At 40.2% G+C, this 21,595-nt stretch overlaps 2 protein-coding genes across 2 annotated transcripts in view; one reads left to right on the top strand and one right to left on the bottom strand.

The window, feature by feature from the left end:
* Cdc20b (cell division cycle 20B) overlaps window positions 1–21,595 on the bottom strand; it is a 42,110-nt gene that overhangs the window by 18,038 nt on the left and 2,477 nt on the right. The window contains 4 exon segments of the mRNA XM_090331150.1: window positions 1,985–2,078; window positions 4,206–4,336; window positions 6,075–6,300; window positions 7,083–7,194. Of these exon segments, the coding sequence (XP_090187276.1) occupies window positions 1,985–2,078; window positions 4,206–4,336; window positions 6,075–6,300; window positions 7,083–7,154 (523 nt within the window). The 5' untranslated portion in view covers window positions 7,155–7,194.
* Window positions 13,877–18,191, top strand: Gpx8 (glutathione peroxidase 8 (putative)). Its single transcript, XM_090331943.1, has 3 exons — window positions 13,877–14,133; window positions 14,637–14,898; window positions 17,930–18,191. Exons 1-3 carry the CDS (start codon window positions 13,930–13,932, stop codon window positions 18,091–18,093), a joined length of 630 nt encoding a protein of 209 aa, XP_090188069.1. The 5' UTR covers window positions 13,877–13,929; the 3' UTR covers window positions 18,094–18,191.

Raw genomic sequence — 21,595 nt, 5'->3', positions numbered from 1 at the left:
AGTCCAAGGACAGTGCGCAGGCCCTGAGCTCAAGCCCAAGACTGGCCAAAAAAAAAAAAAAAGATCTTTTGGGTCATCGTACTTTGAATAATTACTCTGTTGTTTGAGATATTAAAACCAATGTGTGTTCATATCTGTATGTTCACCACACCATACTCATCTGACAAACCAGTCTCTACTCTGAATCCATGTTAATATCTGCTGATCAGTTGATGTTAGCTTTTTCTCACACCATTTCTATATCAGAACACATAGCTAATTTTACCCATGACTATCTGTAGTAAAAATTATATCTTTGTTTGTTCTTAAGTTCTCATCAAAAGATTCCACCAAGTCCAAACCACAAGCCACTATCTTTTCATCTTCAACCATTCAACCTATGGTCAAACCAATCATGATAGAATCAACAGGAACCTAGATAACTTATGTGACTTGTGGTCGCTCTGACCAAATGACTTCAGAGCTTCACAGTTCTCTGCCAGGAAACCCAAATGTAACCCCTGCTTCAGTGTCAGTGATGCACACATGCACTGAAGTCCATGAGACTTTTATCTCCAATTAACCACTAGAAACCCAGAAGTAGCTCTGTGGTTGAAGGGATAGGGCAGTAGCCTTGAGCTCAAGAGCTCAGGGACAATGCCCAGGCCCAGAGTTCAAACCCCATGACCAACAACAAAAAAAAATTTCCTTAGTATTTACAAAATGAACCCCTAGTTCTCTCAATAAGTTTCTCATAGTGAATTCAGGTTCACAATCCTTAATAACCCCTAAATGACACAACTTCCAAGATGGAATAAGAAAATAGAAAGGAAAACATAGGGATCAGAGTAAAATGACAGAACACTTAAATTAATGTGGGACAAGGAAACTACCCATAGGTAATCCCCTGACCAGTACACAGCTGGAGAAGCTCTTCCAATGTACTGCCACCAGTAGCAGCAGCTCCTTCCCACTTGGGACTCTTTCCAGCTTGAAAGTCTGTAAGGTTTCCAGGACTTAAACAGATATGAATAAAGCATAAAGGAATACCTCCCTTATACAGAACTAGATAGAATTTACCCCAATATCCTAGTAGTGTATGAGGGATCCATGGTCTACCTTGAACTCTTTTTCTTTCTTTCTCATTTTTCAGGTCTAAGACTGGGACTCATACTCAGTACTTGCAGCTGTGACTCACTGACTAGCACCCTACTGTTTCATGTCTCCAACCCCATCTTCAACTTTTTCTAGAAGAACCAATAGTAGAATATCTCAAGGGTCTCACAACTAGTCTTTGCTTCCAATATCCTCTTCTTCAAATCTTTCCTCAGCACTGTTTTGTGGCCACTTCACTAAAACTAAATTTATTTCCTCTGCCTCCTATTTTTGGCCTTACTCAAGTGAAAGAAAATGGCTGTTGTAAAGTATGAAGAAACAAATACAAAAACTAAGAAGTGAACAATCTATTGTAAATAAAATATTATAAACAATAGATTATAAGTTTCTAAGATGTGGATAAAAGGTTGATAGTTGACAAAGAGCATGAAAAAATACAGTAAGGCCTTTGTATGGTGAGTACAATTGTATACTACTACCTCATTTACTTGCTTGTTTATTTGCAGTACTAGGGTTTGAACTAGGAGCTTTGCACTTACTAAAAGGTGTTTTACCACTTAAGCCACATCTCCAGCCCACTTTTTTTGAAGTATGATATAAATGAGGAATAAAATAAGCAAAGAACTAAGTTGATATCTACTATTCTAGGGAGTCATTGCAAGAAATTGCAATTTATCAATGTTATAATGAAAATAGCTGGCAATAGCAGGGGAATTGCTAGAAGAGCTAAAGGTAGCCACCTCTCAGTTAGGACAGAGTCTTATGCAAATTATCTACAGTTTATGATTACGCCAGTGTACAATTATGTCACATTTAAGGTAAAAAAGAAATAAAGGAGGCAGGGAACAAGAGGGTAAGAAAGGTCACATGGGAAGTCTTTGGCTTGTACCTTTCCAAACACATTGGGACTTCTCACAGAGCTGCATTTTCCTACTCATTTGTTGAACCATCTTCCGGGTCAAATATAGCTGATTTAGACATTTCTGGAAGCAAATGCACACACATATATAATACATCTTTAGAAACATATATGCATACCTGAGATATGTTGGATACACAGTTACAACTAACTGTTGATTAGAAAGTTCAAAGAGTCTACATTGCCAAACCAGTACTAACAATTAATTGCTATTGTTTATTATCACTGTGAAAGGATCAGTTCAATTACCTATATCTATACATACATATATGTTCATATAATTTCTAATTTCTTCAACAACTCTATGTGGCAGGTATCAGCTAAATTAAAGTCCCTTCTTATTTCCCTAGCCTAAAAACATTTCCTTAACTTATAAACCACTCAGACCAAAAACACTAGAAATGGGGGCAGTCAATTACAGAACTCTTTTTTTCTTTTTGAAAAAAAAAGATTTTATTAACATTGATTTTTACATCATATTTCAAATGTCATGTTTAATAAGTTATTACAGAACTCATAAGTAATTTACCTAAATTTCCATGAACATAAAAAAATATTATTTTGTTATCCCATTGAACCATATAGAATGTATGGTTCTGATATTCTTTCATCCAACTTTTATCAAGATTGTGAGAAAAACAAAGTATTCTACCAAAGCACGTTGCTTAAAAGTTCCTGTTTCGGCCTGGTGGCTTGACTCTTGTTAAGAAAAAGCTGAGGAAGGGCCGGGAGTTTGGCCTAGTGATAGAGTGCTTGCCTAGCATGCACAAAGACCCGGGTTCGATTCCTCGGTACCACATTCATAGAAAAAAGTTGGAAGTGGTGCTGAGGCTCAAGTGGTAGAGCTCTAGCCTTGAGAAAGTCCAAGGACAGGGCTCAGGCCCTGAGCTCAAGCCCAGGACTGGCAAAAAAAAAAGAAAGAAAGAAAGAAAAAGCTGAGGAACTGCTTTGGGTTAAGGAAGTGTTTTTGAAATGTAAGGTTTTGTCTTAATCTGGTTTCTTCTCAAAATGGAATTCACACATAGATTGTTCAAGAAATAGCCATGGGTGCAGGTATATTTTGAGATTACTTGTGTAATATTAGTCTTATTTCAAAGTAATCTTATGTAAATACATTAGACCCTGTTCAAACTAGCCAATCACAAGCAGATTGTGAACTGGAGTTCAACCAATCAGAACAAAGAGGGCAGAGCCTGCTGTGTTAGGGATAAATAGGGTGGTGGCCTTCCTTCTCTGTGTGCTTGCTGGCCAGATTTTTGGCTGGCAATGCACCCTTCTAGGAAGTCGGTTTTGTCTTGCTGAGACAATTATTTTTATGTGTATCATTGTGATTTCGATGGTTCTTGGCGAGCGTATTTATAATAAAACCAGTTAGGAAAATCAGTGATGAATGAGACAAAATGTACTTATTGGGACTCTCTCAAAACATGAAGATGAATGAGTACTGTAGAGAAGGCTTTTTTGTTGCTGTTCCTTTGCAGCAGTGCTTTTCTTTTTTTATATTTTATTTATTTTTGCTAGTCATGGGGTTTGAACTCAGGGCCTGGGCACTATCTCTGAGCTTTTTCTGCTCAAGGATAGCTCTCTATTACTTTGAGCCACAACAGCACTTCCAGTTTTCTGGTGATTAATTGAAGATAAAAGTTTCACTGATTTTCCAGCCTTGGCTGGCTTTGAACTGCAATTCTCAAATCTCAAATCTCAGCCTCCTGAATAGCTAGGATCACAGGCAGGAGCCACCAGCAGCTGGAAACACGGCATTTAATCCTCTGTAGGAACCATCACTGAATCTTCACAGCTCGGAAATCTGACAAGAATTATTTTCATGTTTTGGTTTCTTCCTCCCTCAATGTTACCACATAACAAATGACACATGTTGCTTGTTTGTTTGATGTATGCGAGGTAGAACAATTAACTCTAAAGTAAGTTTCCCAATCTCAGCACTATTGGCATTTGGGGCAGGTAATGAATGCAATGTTGTGGGGCTGTTCTGGCCACAGCAGCAAGTTTAGAAGCATCCCTGGCCTTTGCTCACTAAACTGCCCTGCTCAGGGATTATAACAATGGAAAACATCCTCAGACCTTGCCAAATATCCCCTGGGCACAAAATCATAGCTGAAGACGACTAGGACTCATGAGCTAAGACATTAGCTCCTCAAACTGTGGGATGTTCAATTGTCACTCTACCTACCTGGCCTTTAGAGACAGCATCTTCTTTCTCACCTCTGTTCAGGACATGAGGTTGCTTGCAAAACTGGAGAGCAGAGTTGCTTGTTTCTGAACTTCCTTTGATGGGTGTCTTCAGAGGCTCCTCAAAAGAACCTGCAAGAATGATGTTCAGCCCTGAATTTTGTTTTGAAAACAAGATAATCACTTTGATTAAATATCTGTCCATAGCATCTTTCACAATAGAACAGACGTGAAGGCCTAGGTTCTCACCCTCCCCCGAGAAAAAGGAGGGTGGGAGGAAGAGGAAGGCACAGGGCCTTATCCACAACACTGGATTCATGACTGAATACTCATGAGAAACTGCTTCAGTGGCCTCAGAATAGGAAGGAAATGCCAGGATTAAAGGCATGACTCCAGCTGCAGCAGCTGCACTAAGATGCTTTATTTCTGCAAGAATATGAAGAATGGCTGGAAATAGTTCAATAGTTTAACATGATGGCAAAGCATATCTGCCCACACTATGCTGACCCCACCAGGAAATTGCTATGGCTTGCTTTGCCAGTCACAGCCAGTCACTCTGTGAGCCTATTTCCCACACTTCACCTCTGCACATGGAGTCTTAGCCTTATCCAGCATTTTGAAAGGGAAAACCAAGAGCTGAATCATCAGATGACTGAGAGAAATGTTCACTTCTGCGGGATGGGAATTCTAAGAGTTGTGACCAAATGAGAACTATAGATCTCAGAATGAGCTTGTCAGAGTACTGGCAGAGGCTTATGGAATCCTGCCATCCTAACAGAACTATTGGTGCCCATTTCCTCCCTTTATGTCTCTCTGTCTTATCTCCTCCTTCTCATCCTCCTCCTTCTATATTTTTTTCTTCTTCTCCCTCTTTCCCTTCTTATTCTTCACATGCTGCAGGACATTTCCATTTCTCTCTCTCTTTTCCTTTCCCCCTTTCCTCTTCTTTCTCCATCTCTTCCACTCTTCCTGTTACTTTCTCTTCCCCTCATTTTCTCTATTCATTGTTTTCAAATATATACATACATATACACATGCATATACCATATACTACATACATACATTAATATACACACTGCATATACACAGCATACATAGTCCATTAGTGTTTATGGTATATATAGTGTATACATATATTTACATATACATATGACATCTGATTAATCTGCCAATATAAGGGCCATATCATATGTTAAATTCAACATGTGTTGAATTTAAATCCCACAGATTTAGGAGTACACTTGGGGTACACATGGGGTGTCAGGCAAATGCAGCTCTTGAGCTCCAGCAGCCCCCAGACAGCCTACATACATGCAAAGGAGTTGCAACCAATCAAATTCTTGTGGCTCACTTCCCATTTGGGACCCTAAGTGTGGCCTGCCTATGTGATAGAGCAGTCTGAGCCTCTTCTCCTCTAGGCCACTCCATTTTGAAGTTTTTTCTTTTTTTATTTTTTTGTTGGTTTAATTTTTGCAACTCCTGGGGCTTGAACTCAGGACCTGGGCACCAACTCTGAGCAATTTTTACTCAAGGCTAGCCCTCTACCACTTGACTCACAGTTCTACTTCTACCTTTTTAGTGGTTAATTCCAGATGAGAGTCACAGACTTTCCTGCCCCACCATCCTTAAATCTCAGCTCCTCAGCCTCCTCAGTAGGTAGGGTCACAGGCATGAGCCACTGGCTCGGGCTTGAAGTTTTTCTTTTGCTACAAGATTTTTGTTGCTCTTATTTCATCATCCCTTGTTTTAGAAATTTCCAGTTCAGAGAGGAAAAGGGGAAAGTAGTTGACCAAAGATAACACAAGACCATCCTACAGGACAAAGATTATCTCGGGGCTACATCCTTTTCACATTTCAAAACCGAGCTCACCTAGAGTCAGGGTGTCCTTTTCAGGCATTACCCTCAGTTCTGACCCCACAGATTCTTCTAGGCCCAAGGTGGAACTCTCCTCCCCTAGAGACCGTTTGGCCAGGCCCTGGTTTGGACTCTGCTGCCATCTTGTGGTGATCGGGCTACTGGCCACAGGAATCTGCACCCACAACCTCTTAAAGTTGCTCTTAAAGTTAGAATATGTAGTGGTAACTGGTTCAAATCCCTGTTGAACAGCAAAGAGGGTTGTTATTATGTCTTCAACTGGCAAAAGGAAATTTTCCTTAGTACTTAGCAAGTGCTAGACCCTTTGCTCAAACCTTAATACTGCCAAAGAGAAATTTGCAGGAGTACTACCTGGTACAAAACTGAGTATGTACCTAAGACTTCTAACTTTTGTGCCTTTGGAAATTACTTAAATCACACACACATGCAGAGTAAATTATATATTACAAATAAGTTTTTTTTTACTTAAGGCATGGCTTAAGTGGTAGAGTACCTGCAAAGCAAGCAAACCAAGCAAGCACAAATCCTGAGTTCAAATCCATGTATCAACCATGTGCTAGTGGCCTGTAATCTTCACTATTTGGGAGTCTGAGATCTGAGGATCGTGGATTGAAGCTAGCCCAGGCAGGAAAGTCCTTAAGACTCTTAACCTGAAAAGCTCAAAGTGGCGGTATGGCTCAAGTAGTAGAGTGCTAATCTTGAGTGGATACAGCTCAGGGACAGTGGCAGGCCATGAGTTCAAGTCCCAAGACCAGCACCAAAAAATAAATAAATAAATAAATTAGGTTCCGATAACAATGACAATGATTCAAATAACACAAAAAACCAATGAAATTGCACACCTAGAGCTTCTAATCAAGAGTATGTACCCCACAACTCACAAAAAAAGTGTGCAGACATACAGAGGAGTTGAAATCCTAATTATATTTATAGACCATTACTATTAGGCAATCGTGTGAAATATAACATGAAATGACATCATATACTCTGACATTTACATACTCTGTTTCTCCACTTTTCAAAGTTTTCCGTTGATTCCAGCTTTGGAAACACTGTAAGACTATTTGTGGCCATACTCAGGCAATCTCTGTACTTCAGCCAAGAAGCCCTCAGCCTCGTAGAAAGGGAAAAGAAAAAGATACCATATTTGAAAATGTATTTGATTTTTTTTAAAAAGGAGACCTAGCCGGGCATGGTGGCTCATGCCTAGCTACTCAGGAGGCTGAAATCTGAAGAGCACAGTTCAAACTCAATCCAGGCACTAAAGTCCATGAGACTCTTATCTCCAATTAACCACCAGAAAATTAGAAGTGGCACTGTGGCTCAAGGGTAAGGCGGTAGCCTTGAGCTAAAGAGCTCAGGGACAGCACTTAGGCCTAGATTTCAAGCCCCATGACCCACAATAATATATATATATATATTATTTAAACTCAGTGTAAAAGTTTAAAAGATGAGAAGAAGAAATTGGCAACATGGCAGCTAAGCAAAAATGCTGAAGACATTTCACCCTGGTGCTTTGGCAAGCCTGTGCCTTTCTGACTTGGCTTGCTACTCTGTCCATCTTGAATGCTTTCCACTTGAAATCTCTCTTGTGATTCTCTGCCAGGGTAATTCCTAGTCCACCTTCACAGCTCAGTTTGCCAACAACCTCAGAAAAGTATCCCAGATCTTCCTTCTCCACCACACCACACAGGGTTAGGCAGTCTACGGGAAACTGAGTAGGGTCCCCAGAAATATTCAGATCGTAATTCAACTTCCCTTTGTGTTGCCTGCCCATGGCAGCAGGGCTTTACAAGGTGATTAGAAGCTAAACTACCATGAAATGGGGATTCCATGGTAAATTGTTTGGTGAACCCTAAATAACATCACATGTGTTGTCATAAGAAGGCAGAGAAAATAGAAGAGATGATAACATGTCCAAGAACAGAGACTGAGGTGCTGACTTCAGCCAAACCAAGATATACTGATAGTCACCAAAACCTGAAGTGGCAAAGCACAGATCCTCTCAGAAGCCCCTGGAGGAAGTGAGGCCAAGCCCCTTAGCTTCCACCCAGTAAAACTGGCCGCCACAAGTATGTGTTTTGAGCCACTGAGTTTGTGCTCATTTATTTCAGCACCCATAGGAAACTAATTCACACTCCTACTGGCCCTGTACAGTTCACTGTGTATGCTTCCAATAGAGCCCTACTAATAATATTTAGTAATAATCTTACTAATCATCCTTCTAATAAAATTGAGCTCTTAATGTACCCAGACACTGGAATGTATGGATTGCATAGTTTCAATTCTATCACAACCCTGTGGGTCAAGTAGGTACCATTATTTGCCCCATTCTGCACAGCTGATCATGAATCCTAATGGGTTTATAGAACTTGAACAAAGAGTCAAAGATACTAAGCCAGGAGTCAGTGGTTCCTTGCTACTCAGGAGGCTGAGATGTGGCGATCTTGGTTCAAAGCCTGCAAAAGACCATGACGATTTTATTCGCAATTAAATTCCCTTTATTTCCAATAAAGCTGGAAGAGGAGCTGTAGTACAAGAGGCAAAGCATTAGCCTTAATCAAAATAAATAATAAATAAAGTTCAGGGACAGTGCCTAGGCTCTGAGTTCAAACTTACTTGAAAATAATCAATGAACAGTCAAAGAGAAGTATGAATTAAATAACAGCTGGCAGCTGAAGTGGTTGAAGTCACAGAGGTAGCATGCAAACAATGAGGCTTCGGAGCTACAGGAGATTTCACTGGTCTATTTCGTCTTCGATGTTTTTAAACTTTTGTTCCAGGATCTCCCTCCTGCACAGGAAATGCCTGTCACATAGTTTCAATGGCTCAAGTGTTTATGAATAGAGAGGAAGAGGAAAGTAAGAGAAAGAAGACAAAGAAGGGAAAAGGTTAAAAGACTTGCTGCTCAGAGTCCATGGTCCAGCTCTTTACCTTGTGAGTTCCTATCATGTTGACACTATGTTGGGAGGAATTTGGAGCCTTGGGACCAAAACAATAAATAGAAAGGACCTTACAAAGGTTAAAAACAAGGTCAGGAAGTCACAAGATGAAACAAATGTACTAGAGATTAAATCATCTGACACCCAAGCATTTAGCAGACCCAAAACACCTGGACATTCCAAGAAAGACATGCTGATGGCACAGTATGGCAAGAACCTGGTGACAAAGACAAAAGTCACAAAGAGGGTTGGGGAGCTCTCTGGCACAACCCTATGTGTGTACACGCACACATACACACACACACACACACACACACACACACACACACATGTCATTCCTTAGGTCTGGGTGACAGTTCCCAAACACCCACACTATCACGAGCCCAAAATATGTTGTATTCTTTCTATAACATATTTCAAATTCAGGGATTCAAATACTGTGACAAATTAGTTGTAAGTACCAAAAGATTCATCTCCCTACTTTTGAATCTCAATGTCCTCACATTCTTGGGCAAGATAAATCAAGAATGATAATATACTGATGTTTTTAAAAGATGGAAGAATATGTGGCTATTAGATCCAAACTATGCACATGGTACCCAATTCTATGAACATAGTATTGGAAATATAAACACAACTACACAGACATAAAAATCTATGACTCTATAGACATAATGTTTTATTACATAGACTAATATGTATCTATGACATTCAAACCCTCAGCCTAATTTTAATTATGTTCTAAAATCTAAGTGCCAGTGATTGTATATAGAGATTCCCTTCTTGAATACGTCTTTGTTAAACACGGCATTTGAAATACGATGTAAAAATCAATGCTAATAAATTCTTTAATAAAAAAAGATGGAAGAAAGAACTTTAAATGCTTTTTACCCCAAAGGGAGCAATGTTTGAAGATTTAGATATATCTAGGCTGATTTAAATATTATACACCAGGAGCTGGGAGTTTGGCCTAGTGGTAGGGTGCTTGCCTAGCATGCATGAAGACCCGGATTCGATTCCTCGGTACCACATACACTGAAAAGGCCAGAAGTGTCGCTGTGGCTCAAGTGGTAGAGCTCTAGCCTTGAGAAATCCCAAGAACAATGCTCAGGCCCTGAGCCAAAAAGCCCAGGACTGGCAAAAAATAAAATAAAATAAAAAATATATTATACACCTGTATACATGTATGGAAATATCACAATACCATATAAATATGAAAAAAGTTTATAGTTAAATCAGTTAAAATTAATTTTAATCAGAACTGATCAAGATAGTTTCCCAGTAGGAGTTACTCTGCCCCATTGCCACTTCCTGCCACTAGGGGTCTCTAGAACATCCTTAATGCTCATCCTTCTATCACATCTGGCCAAGTATATCTTTAATCAGACTCCACTCCATCTTCTCTTAGCTTGACTTGCTGGCCTGCAGATTCTGTATTGCCTTCCAGACAACCTCTTCTCACAAGGACAAGTGTCTGCCATAACTCTCCATGCCTAACCCTTCTTAATCCTTAATGAGATTTTTTTTTATAAAACATCTTTTCCTAATGAATATCATGCTTTCATAATAGTACTATGCCATTCTTTCCTTCAGAGTCTTTCTTTAAATAAACATATTTTACCTTTTCAAAGAAATGCTTTAATGCAGGTGAAATAGTTTTGGTTTATGAAACTGAAAGTTGCCAACTCTACTCTTGATTATTTCATTCATACTCCTATAATCTTAGCTGAACTATTAATGCCTTCCTATTTCAGATCATTGTTCTGCAGGAAAAAAATCTATTAAAAAGACTGACTGCAATATAAATTTTAGGAACATAAGCCACTTTGTTTATGCAAACTACAATTTTTAAAACTAAAAATGGGGGGGCGGGAGTGTAGCCTAGTGGTAGAGTGCTCAGCATGCATGAAGCCCTGGCCTTGATTTCTTGGTACCACATACACAGAAAAAGCCAGAAGTGGCACTGTGGCTTAAATAGCACAGCCCTTGAGCAAAAAGTGTCCAAGGACAGTGTCCAAACCCTGAGTTCAAGCCCCAGTACCAGCAAAAAAAATATACATATATATCTATATAGATATAGATATAGATAGATATTTATGGCCATAAGTGTAGCCTAGTGACAGAGTACTTCCCTAGCATGCACAAAGCCCTGGGTTCAATTCCCGGGTACCACATACATAGAAAAAAGACAGAAGTGTTGCTGTAGCTCAAGTGGTAGAGTGCTAGCCTTGAAAAAGCTCATGCCTATAATCCTAGCTACTCTGGAAGCTGAGATCTGAGGATTAAAGTTCAAAGCCAGCCTGGGCACAAAAGGACCTGAGACTCTTATCTCCAATTAACCTCTTGAAAATAGGACGTGGAGCTTGGATCAAGGTTAGAGAGGTAGCCTTGAGCTGAATTGTTCAAGAGCAAAGCCCAGGCCCAGGGGTAGAGCAGTAGCCTTGAGCTGAAGAGACGGAGGACAGCGCCCAGGCTGAGTTCAAGCCCCATGACCCACAAAAAAATAAAAATGAATAAATAAAAAGCTCAAGGACAGTGACAAGTCCCTAAATTCAACCCCACGACTGGGGAAAAAAATACTAAGTCCATTATTTAGCATTGTTGTTAGCTACTTTGTGTTCCATTTTATGTGTGTCCTCAATATCTCTAGTTGATTTGAAATTAGCAGAGGCTGGCCATTTCACTATTTTACTTTCTTCCTGCCTTCTATAATACCTGAGGTAGCAGATTACCAGGCAGTGTATTTTCCCACTGTTGACACCCTAACTTTCCTCAGACTTAACCTTCAGCTAGTCAATCCTTCCTTCTCCTGTAGGAAGCCTTTGTTCATCTACTGAAAGATGGCTGTACTTTCCTAGCACATTGTTGCTGTACAGAGAAATGCGCAACTTTGATATAGTTACAGTCTAAAATAATCTTAGGACAGACAGGATATGGAAGCAATAATTACAGGTCCCCAGAAGCTGAGAGATAGTGACATCAAAATATTCACCAAGAGCTAGGCACCAGTGACTCATGCCTGTAATCCAAACTACTGAGATCCATGGATCACAGTTTGGAGCCACAGGGCACAAAAGTCTGGTTCTTATCTCAACCAGCAAAAGAACTTGAAGTGGAGGTGTGGCTCAAAGGGTAGAATGCCAACCTTCAGTGGAAAAAAAAAAAAAAAAAACAAGTGCAATAAGCAACGAGCTTAATCCCTAACACCAACACACATATAAATAAATTTTAAAAAGAACAGTGGACATAGATGCATTGCAGTTTAAAGAAGTATTATTTCAGGAAATTTCCATGTATGCCTATGTGTGTCTATATGTGTCACACGTGCAAGCTCAATTCGATTGCAGAGTGTGTATCTTTTCAGGTATCACAGTTTTGAAAACTTGAATACAGAAACAAAATAGGGAGCTGTCATTCGCCATAGACGAGGACTGCTAATGGCTTCATTCTTTTTTCTGTGCTTGCCATGCTCCCGTGGAACTTGCCTCAACTACAGGAAGTCACAGCAAATCTTTCAGCCATCTCACTGCTCTTTGAAACAGAAATTCCTCGATTACCTGGGGTGTGTTTAATCCACATGTAAAATTCAAGTCAATCCCTACTCTATACTATTCCTCGGTACTCTAGCCAGTTCTCAACAGCCCATCTTTTGCTCAGTGAATACCCAGGCGCGCGCGCGCGCACACACACACTCACACACACACTCACTCACACAGTCACTCACACACACTCACACTCACACTCACACACTCTCACACACTCACACACACTCACACACTCACACACACACTCACTCACACACTCTCACACATTCACACTCACTCACACACTCACGCACACTCACACACTCACACACTCACTCACACACACACTCACTCACACACACTCACACACTCACACTCGCTCACACACTCACGCACACTCACACACCCTCACACACTCACTCACACACACTCACTCACACACACGCACACTCACACACACTCACACACTCACTCACACACACTCACACACTCACACACTCACTCACACACACGCACACTCACACACTCACTCACACACACTCACTCACACACACACGCACACTCACACACACACTCACACACACACACTCACACACACACTCACTCACACAGTCACTCACACACACTCACACTCACACTCACACACTCTCACACACTCACACACACTCACACACACACTCACACACACACTCACACTCTCACACACTCACACTCACGCACACTCACACACTCACACACTCACTCACACACACACTCACTCACACACACACGCACACTCACACTCGCTCACACACTCACGCACACTCACACACCCTCACACACTCACTCACACACACTCACTCACACACACGCACACTCACACGCACTCACACACTCACTCACACACACTCACACACTCACACACTCACTCACACACACTCACACACACTCACTCACACACACTCACTCACACACACACGCACACTCACACACACACACTCACACACACTCACTCACACACACTCACACACACACTCACACACACACTCACACACTCACACACACTCTGCCCCAGTGACTATTTCAAGCTTGCGAATTACAAGAGCGCCGCCTTCTGGTGACAGACCGTCTCTGCAGGGAGGGTGTTAAGGAGCCCGACCGAAAATACTCATTTTTTCTCGGGGAAACACTGCCATTGCAACACAAAGACACTGCAATTGCGCGGGGTTCCTTCTTCCACTGGGAAGTTTTGCTCCGTCCGCCCTGTGGTGAGAAGGGTCCTTGGATTGGTTCCTCGGCTGGGACCGCGGCTCTGGGTCCAGTTTTCCTTCCAGGGAAGCGAGGTTTCAGGTTTCGGCTCCTCCCTCCAGCCGGGCCTGCCGACTCCCTCCAAAGCCATCCAAAATGGAGCCTCTGATCGCTCCCCCGCTGAAATGCTCCGGGCCCAAAGTTAAGATGTTTGCAGTCTTGTTATCTATGATCCTCTGCACGGTGATGCTCTTTCTTCTACAGCTAAAATTCCTAAAACCTAAAATTAACAGTTTTTACGCCTTTGAAGTGAAGGATGCCAAAGGGAGGCCGGTATCTCTGGAAAAGTTTAAAGGCAAAGTAAGTTACATCTTCTGTCTTCATTTCTATTGTTTTCCCACTTCTCTGCTTATGCGCTTAATAAAATGTTCTCAATGTTGCCTACTCATAAATGAGATGTGAATGTTACTAACATATCACATGAGGTATCGGAGCTTATTAAGACTATTAAGGAATAGACTGTCTTATTCTCCAAATAAAAGATTGAGGGGGTTTTGCCTCAAAAATGCTTTAATTATTGTCTTGAATTAATACATTAAGGTTTCTAGAAAATGCTTGTGTGTAATGCAGTGTGCCATTTATTAATGCACGTTTCTTCTATAACCTAACCTGGCCAGAAAGAGCTGGGCTGGAGTCCCGACTCACACATCTGGATTTCGGTTTTCAGTGAAGTCAGGTCTTATCTCAAACCAGAGGCCCCCAAAATGGCTTTGGAGTTTAACTGCCTGCAGGATTTTCTTTACGTCCATCTTCTGCTTCACTTTCCGGTTGGACTTTTCTCTCTCTCTCTCTTTTTCCGGGAGGTTTCTCTAGTTGTCAACGTGGCTAGCAACTGCCAGCTCACAGACAGGAATTACTTAGCGCTGAAAGAACTGCACAGAGAGTTTGGGCCCTATCACTTCAGCGTCCTGGCCTTCCCCTGCAATCAGTTTGGACAAGCGGAGCCCCGGCCCAGCCAGGAAGTGGAATCTTTTGCCAGAAAAAACTATGGAGTCACATTCCCCATCTTCCACAAGATCAAGATTCTAGGACCTGAAGCAGAGCCTGCATTCAGATTTCTTGTTGGTAAATAGCTACCTGGCCTCGCCAGCACAATCAGTTCTTGTTTTTTTCTTAATTTCTTTTTTATTTCAATAATATTCGCCCTGTTTATTTCATGTAAAAGATTTTGTTGGGAAAATTTCATGAAGCTAATCAAAGAGCCAGACTCTCATCCTTTGTATACGTTTGTCTACTAAAATCAATGCTTGTTAGGTGGCAAAAGAATTCAGTTGTAAGATAGTAAATCCTGAAGACTTTATTGTAGACCATGGCTGTTTTCACAAAATTCTTATTTAAGCAGCATTTGTGGGCAAGTCTATCCATTTTAAAGCTGCACATTTCATCAATATTCATAGATGAACACTATTCGCTGAACTATCTTTGCAGTTAGTTTGATGCTGCACTTGTCTGAGACATTATCCTTAAAGTTGACTATCTCACTTTATCCTAGAGTTTTGCCAAAATTCAAAACAATTTGGAGCCTCGCACTGGCTGCTCACACCTGTAATCCAAGCTACTCAGAAGGCTGAAATCTGAGAACTATGGTCCAAAACGAGCCTGGGCAGCGAAACCACTGAGGCTGTTATCTCTTAACTACCAAAAAAAAAGCCAGAAAAGTAACTATGCCTTAAGTGGTGTCCTTGAACAAGAAAACTCAAGGACAGTGCTTAGGGCTCTGAGTTCAAGCACAAAAATATTATATATATATATATGAATATGCTTGATATTTCAGGAGGCAATAATGTTAGGGTTTCTATATAATTAAACTAGCCACAGAAATCTTAAGACTTCCAGTCAGGCATTGGTGGCTCATGCTAGCTACTCAGGAGGCTGAGATCTGAGGGTCTTCGTTCAAAGCTGGCCAAAGCAGGAAAGTTGTGGGTTCTTCAAGTAACCACCAGGAAACCAGATGTGGAACTGTGACTCAAGTGGTAGTGCACTAACCCAGGCCCAGAATTCAAGTTTTATAACCAACAATGATATATGGTAGATACATACATACATACATACATACATACATACATACATACATACATGGATCCAGAGTGCTGCTACCTCATACCATTCTAGCTACTCAAGAGAGTGAGAGCTAAGGATCTCCATTCTAAGCCTGGGCAAGAAAGTCTGTGAGATTCTTATTTCCAATTAGATAACAAAAAGACAGAAGTAAAAGAATGGCTCAAGCAGTAGGGTGACAGCCTCAAGCAAAAAAAGTCAAGTAATAGTAAAAGACCCTAAGCTCAAAGCCCCAGTAGCAACACACACACACACACAAATGTTCCAAGTTTAATAGGCACAAAGAGTGTATGATAGGGTCAGAGTGTGGCCTAGTGGTAGTATGCTCGCCTAGAATGCAGGAAGCCCTGGGTTCAATTCCCCAGTACCACATACACAGAAAAAGCCAGAAATGGCACTATGGCTCAAGTGGCAGTATGCTAGCCTTGAGCAACATGTGTCCAAGGACAGAGACCAGGCCCTGAGTTTAAGCCCTGGGACTGACAAAAAAAAAAAAAAGATTGTATGATATAGTGATAAAGCATACTCTGGCCTCAGACTTTCTGGGTTCAAAGCCCAAGTGGTTTTGCTGTGTGGCTTCAGGCACACGACTTACCTTTATGCATTTCCTTAGTTGTAAGATGAGCCAAAAAATAGTATCAACTGAAGTTTTGTGTGTTAATTTTTAAGTAAAAGACACTTACACATTGCCATTTCCTCTACAGAACATTCAGCTAATATTCTCTTCTCTAACTTACTTGGATGGCATCTTCCTTGTTTTCTGTTTTAAATAACTTGCACTTTGATGAAGCGATGGCCTCAAGAATATCAGGCCCCAATCCAACAAATAAAATAGGAAAGAAAAGCCAGAGCGCAAGCCCACAAGCTGGGCTCATAGGGTATTTCTCTTCACTGTAAAAGCCTTGTGAACCCTGGTGTGGTGCCCTTTAGGAATCAGTGGTATGCTCATAATGGAGCATTTCCCTGATCTTAGATGAGGAGGACAAGAGAGCCCAGCACAGCACTGGGGGCTACCTCACTAGCCATGCCATCCTCACTAGCCACACTAGGCACATAGTAAGTACTTGATCATTTTTAGTATCTATGAAATCTTTATATATATATATGTAGACATATATATATGTTCTCATGATCATCAGTAATATGAACATAAATCCTAGATGATATAACTGGAAAAAAATTCACATTTCTTGAAAATTTATCAAAAATATCATTATTTGTCAAAATGAGAGGATTGTTTCAAATCCCTGATCATTCAACTATATTAACATGTAATAGTATTGCACTAAAAACAATATAGTGAATAAAGAAGTAACCCATACAAGATCTTTAAACCATTTAAACTTTTAAAATACTTACTGAAAGTTGTAAGTCAATAAGGTAAATTTCTTTTTTTTTTTTTTTGCCAGTCCTGGGCTTGAGCAGCTCAGGGCCTGAGCACTGTCCTTGGACTTTCTCAAGGCTAGAGCTCTACCACTTGAGCCTCAGCACCACTTCCGGCTTTTTTCTATGTATGTGGTACCAAGGAATCGAACCTGGGTCTTTGTGCATGCTAGGCAAGCACTTTAACCACTAGGCCAAACTCCTGGCCCTAAGGTAAATTTCTTTTAGAAATTTGTTTAGCTTTAGATAGATGAATATAGATTTTAGATAGGTGGCATATAACTGATCTCAGCCCTTGAGGGGTTGAGGCAAGAAGATTGTGTATTTGAGACCAGTCTGGACTACATAGCAAAAGCCTATTCAAGACAAAATGAGAAGGAGAGGGAGGGGGGAATTTGGATCAACAAGTCTAAATTACACAATTTGTTTCATTTCATGATTCTAGCTCAAAGCACAGCTCAGTAAAGTCACCAAGTGAATTGAAATCTAGCTATGAAAATCTGTGCTCTGCTTTGTTTGGGGGATTTCATTGCTGTTGCGATTATAGCAATGTTATCTGGTTCTAAAGTGATCACGCATGCAGATACAGAAATGAAAATCGTGGAGGGTGGGAAATACAATTATATGCTCATTACCTTTTTTTTGGATGTTTTAGATTCTTCCAAGAAGGAACCAAAATGGAATTTCTGGAAGTATCTAGTCAGCCCTGAGGGTCAAGTTGTGAAGTTCTGGAGACCAGAAGAACCAGTGGACGCCATTAAGCCTCATATATCACAAATGATTGGGCAAATCATAATAAAAAAGAAAGAGGATCTGTGAAGATGCAGTCCATGGGAGATGCAATCCTCAGAGCAGTCACAGCTCTGGTGATTTCATCCTCAGATTGAATACTAGGACAAGTAAATGAAGCACTCAAAGATGACTGGGGTTTTTTATTATGCTATCTTATTAATCAAGGGTAATGAATGTGTTCAGAATGAAGGTGTTATCCAAGAGAAAAAACAGTAGCCAAAAAACTCAAAATATAATACAACACATCTTTCATCTGACCATATTGAAAGATTTCCAGTACACAATCACTAATGTGCTACAACATCCTGTTGTTCAACTTTTCTACACTTGTACTTTATAGAAAAGACAACACACAAACACAAATGCCACTGTGTGGATTCAAGAATACTTTGTGAGACTGAATTTTTAATAACTTACTATAAATGGCTACATTGATATAATAAAATATGAATGTTGAAAAATGGAAAATGTATAGTTTCAAATCCTATGTTTCATACACAGGATTTTGTTGAGGTTTTTGTTGTTTTCTGAAGAATGGGTCTGTACTGTTTTACTCTATCTTGCTAAGTAGTAATTTACAAATGGTATCATATTTCAAAAAGGCTATGTGCCAGTGGCTCACTCCTGTAATCCTCCCTACTTAGGAGGCTGAGATCTGAGGATCAAAGTTCAAAGCCAGACTAGACAGGAAATTGAGTTGTGGCTCAAAGCAGTGGAGAGCTAGCCTTGAGCACAAAAGCTCAGGTACATTGCTCAGGCCTTGAGTTCAAACCCAAGGATTGGCACACAACAAAAGTCTTCAACATTTTCAGCCTCTTTTCTCCATGATCTTTCTAGAAGCAACTCAAACTCTATAAATAGAATATTAACAGTGAAATCAGCCTTTGATTTTTAGTGAAAAGCCTAACTGTAAGAAAAGGACCTTAAAAATAGATACAAATTGGTCTAAAAACATATCATAAAAGTTATTTCATTTGTAATGTTTAATAATTATAGTGTATCTATAGTAGATATGCACATGTCATTCTTATTGATTCTTGTATATAGCATATCTATAGTAGTGTTTATCAATAGACTTTCTGAAACAGGAATTCTATCTTTTTTTTTCTGCCAGTCCTGGGGCTTGAACTTAGAGCTTGGGCACTGTCCTTGGACACTTTTTGCTCAAGGCTAATGCTCTGCCACTTGATCCACAGTGCCACTCCAGCCTTTTCTGTGTATGTAGTAGGAATCGAACCCAGGGCTTCATGCATGCTAGGCAAATACTCTTACCATTGAGTTCCAGTTCCCCTTGAAGAAAGAATCCTGGCACAGTGTTTGCCAAATTCCATGGTGTAAATGTTCCTATATGGCCAATTCTACCTTACCAATGTTTAATACTGCAAATTTCCTGAAAATTTAAAACCTGCATTTTGCAAAGTAAAGAAGCTAGCTCCAGCACACCAAAATTCCTTTAAAAATTAGACTTGATCAAGGTATCATGAGGATCTCTAAAGAGAAAAATCTAAGTCAAAAATGTATCATGTATACACTTTATTATACTATTTTGGCAGGCTACACAAAAATGTAGAAGCTCATACATTTTCTGAATTCTGAAATGCTGCCAACAATATACTATCCAATTACAAAACAGCTGTTGATCTAACTGGACGGTACACAGATGGTCTTATAGGAAAATATTTTTTATTGTAATTAGTAAAAGGGTTACATGATATTTGCCAGATAGAAGGTGCATTAATTCACATACACTGATACCCTTTCACATGTCTTGGTACCCATTTCCCTCCCCCCCCCACACCCCTATAGGAAAATATTATAGAAGAAAGGAAAAGAAGGAAGAAAGGGAGGGAGGAAAAGAGGAAAGGAGGGAGAGAGAGAGAGCAAAGAAGGGAGGGATTGGAGGGAGGGAGGGAGGGAGGGAGGGAGGGAGGGAGGGAGGGAGGGAGGATGGAAGCAAAGATGGATCCCAAGAAGAAAACCAAAATTATGTATGTTTCTATATTCCTTTCTGTATTTTCATTTAAAATACTGGGTTTCATAAGACTGCTTGAATAAGCAGAAGTATTGGGGGATCCCAGCAAAGAACAACTTGTTAGTCAGGCTGCCTTCAAAGACAAGTGATATGGTGGCTGGTAAGAAGATACTATCTACCTCCGATTTGCTTCATACTTGAACTCTACAAATAGTTATGTCTAGAAACCAAGCCATCCCATTTCATGAATGCTTCCCTTGCTTTTCTCCAGACAACTTAAGGCTGTACTTCAGAATGACACATTCTCTTAGAGCAGAAGAAGGAAGCCTTTCGGTGGGCCGCCATAGAAAACAGTTCTGCCCCCAGGCCAGTGAACAGGACACAGAGGACACAGCTGGGAGAAAACACCCCACACACCAGCCAGCCCAGCCTTCCACTATCACCATCATCCCTTTCCTCAGGCCCTTCCCCTCTGCCTTTCCAGCTTCCCAATGTGGTCTACTCACTCTCATCACTTTGAGAACACTTTCCTTCTAAATTCCTATCTTCATTTTCCCCTTACCTGCTGATGTCTTTGTCTTACATCTATTACATTCTATTCTCCATAGTTCTCTCTCTCTCCCTCTCTCTCTTTCTCTCTATATATACATGTATATATGTACACATATATACACATCTTATTTTCTGCTTCATGGGTGCAAATATTGCTTTGTGTCTTTTTGTTTAATATTTTAAACATAAAGCAAAAAACAAGCCTTATAAGTTTACTAGACTTTATTTACATTGACAGGTCAGTGACTATTGAAAATAACATGCTGAAATTTAACCTGTAAAAAAAAAAAAGGATGAAAACAGTATTTACATAGGAAGAATTTTTCAACACAAAGGTTCTAAAAATAAGAGAAATGCTGGGCAATTTGAAAGTAATAAAATATACCAAAAAGAAAAAAACAAAACAAGCTACAGTCACTGCTTACCCTGTGTTTCAGAAATACATTTACACTTAAGGTAGATAGACATAAAAGTATTTTACCAATTACTTAAAGTCCAATATGGTAGAGTGTTATATATTTTCCATTTAGGGCAGAATTAACATACCAAACAGTCACAGTGAGTTCTACTAATTTGTGGCAAATGTCCACATGAGACGTAATACTTCTCGTTCTTCCCTGAGCCAAAATCGCCTCCAATGGAATGAGAAACTTTTAAGCATTTCTGATCAGATTCTACTATGCAAGCTAATTGCAAGCTTCTACTGTAAAATCAGCACACAATATTTTTACAGAACCTGAGGAACTAAGTCAAATCTGTCAAACAATCCACACCACTCCTCTGCCCCATTCCCCCCAAAATCTCTAATTCTCTTGATACTTTAAGTGAAACTACTGTAGTCAACTAATTCATCTTCAAATTTACCTCAGTCCTCCCTGCACACGGGTGAGCACAGGCTCCACTCCACTGCCCAGCTGAGGAGGTCCAGAAAGAGTACCAAACACTTAGCTGAAAAGTTGGGGAACTCTGAGGGTTTGAGTCCAAACTGTCATTATAGTTTTAATA

This window comes from Megascapheus bottae, chromosome 4, assembly GCF_031878675.1.
Source record: "Megascapheus bottae isolate mThoBot1 chromosome 4, mThoBot2.hap1, whole genome shotgun sequence".
Lineage (NCBI taxonomy): Eukaryota > Metazoa > Chordata > Mammalia > Rodentia > Geomyidae > Megascapheus > Megascapheus bottae.
This window is presented reverse-complemented; position numbering and strand designations above follow the sequence as displayed.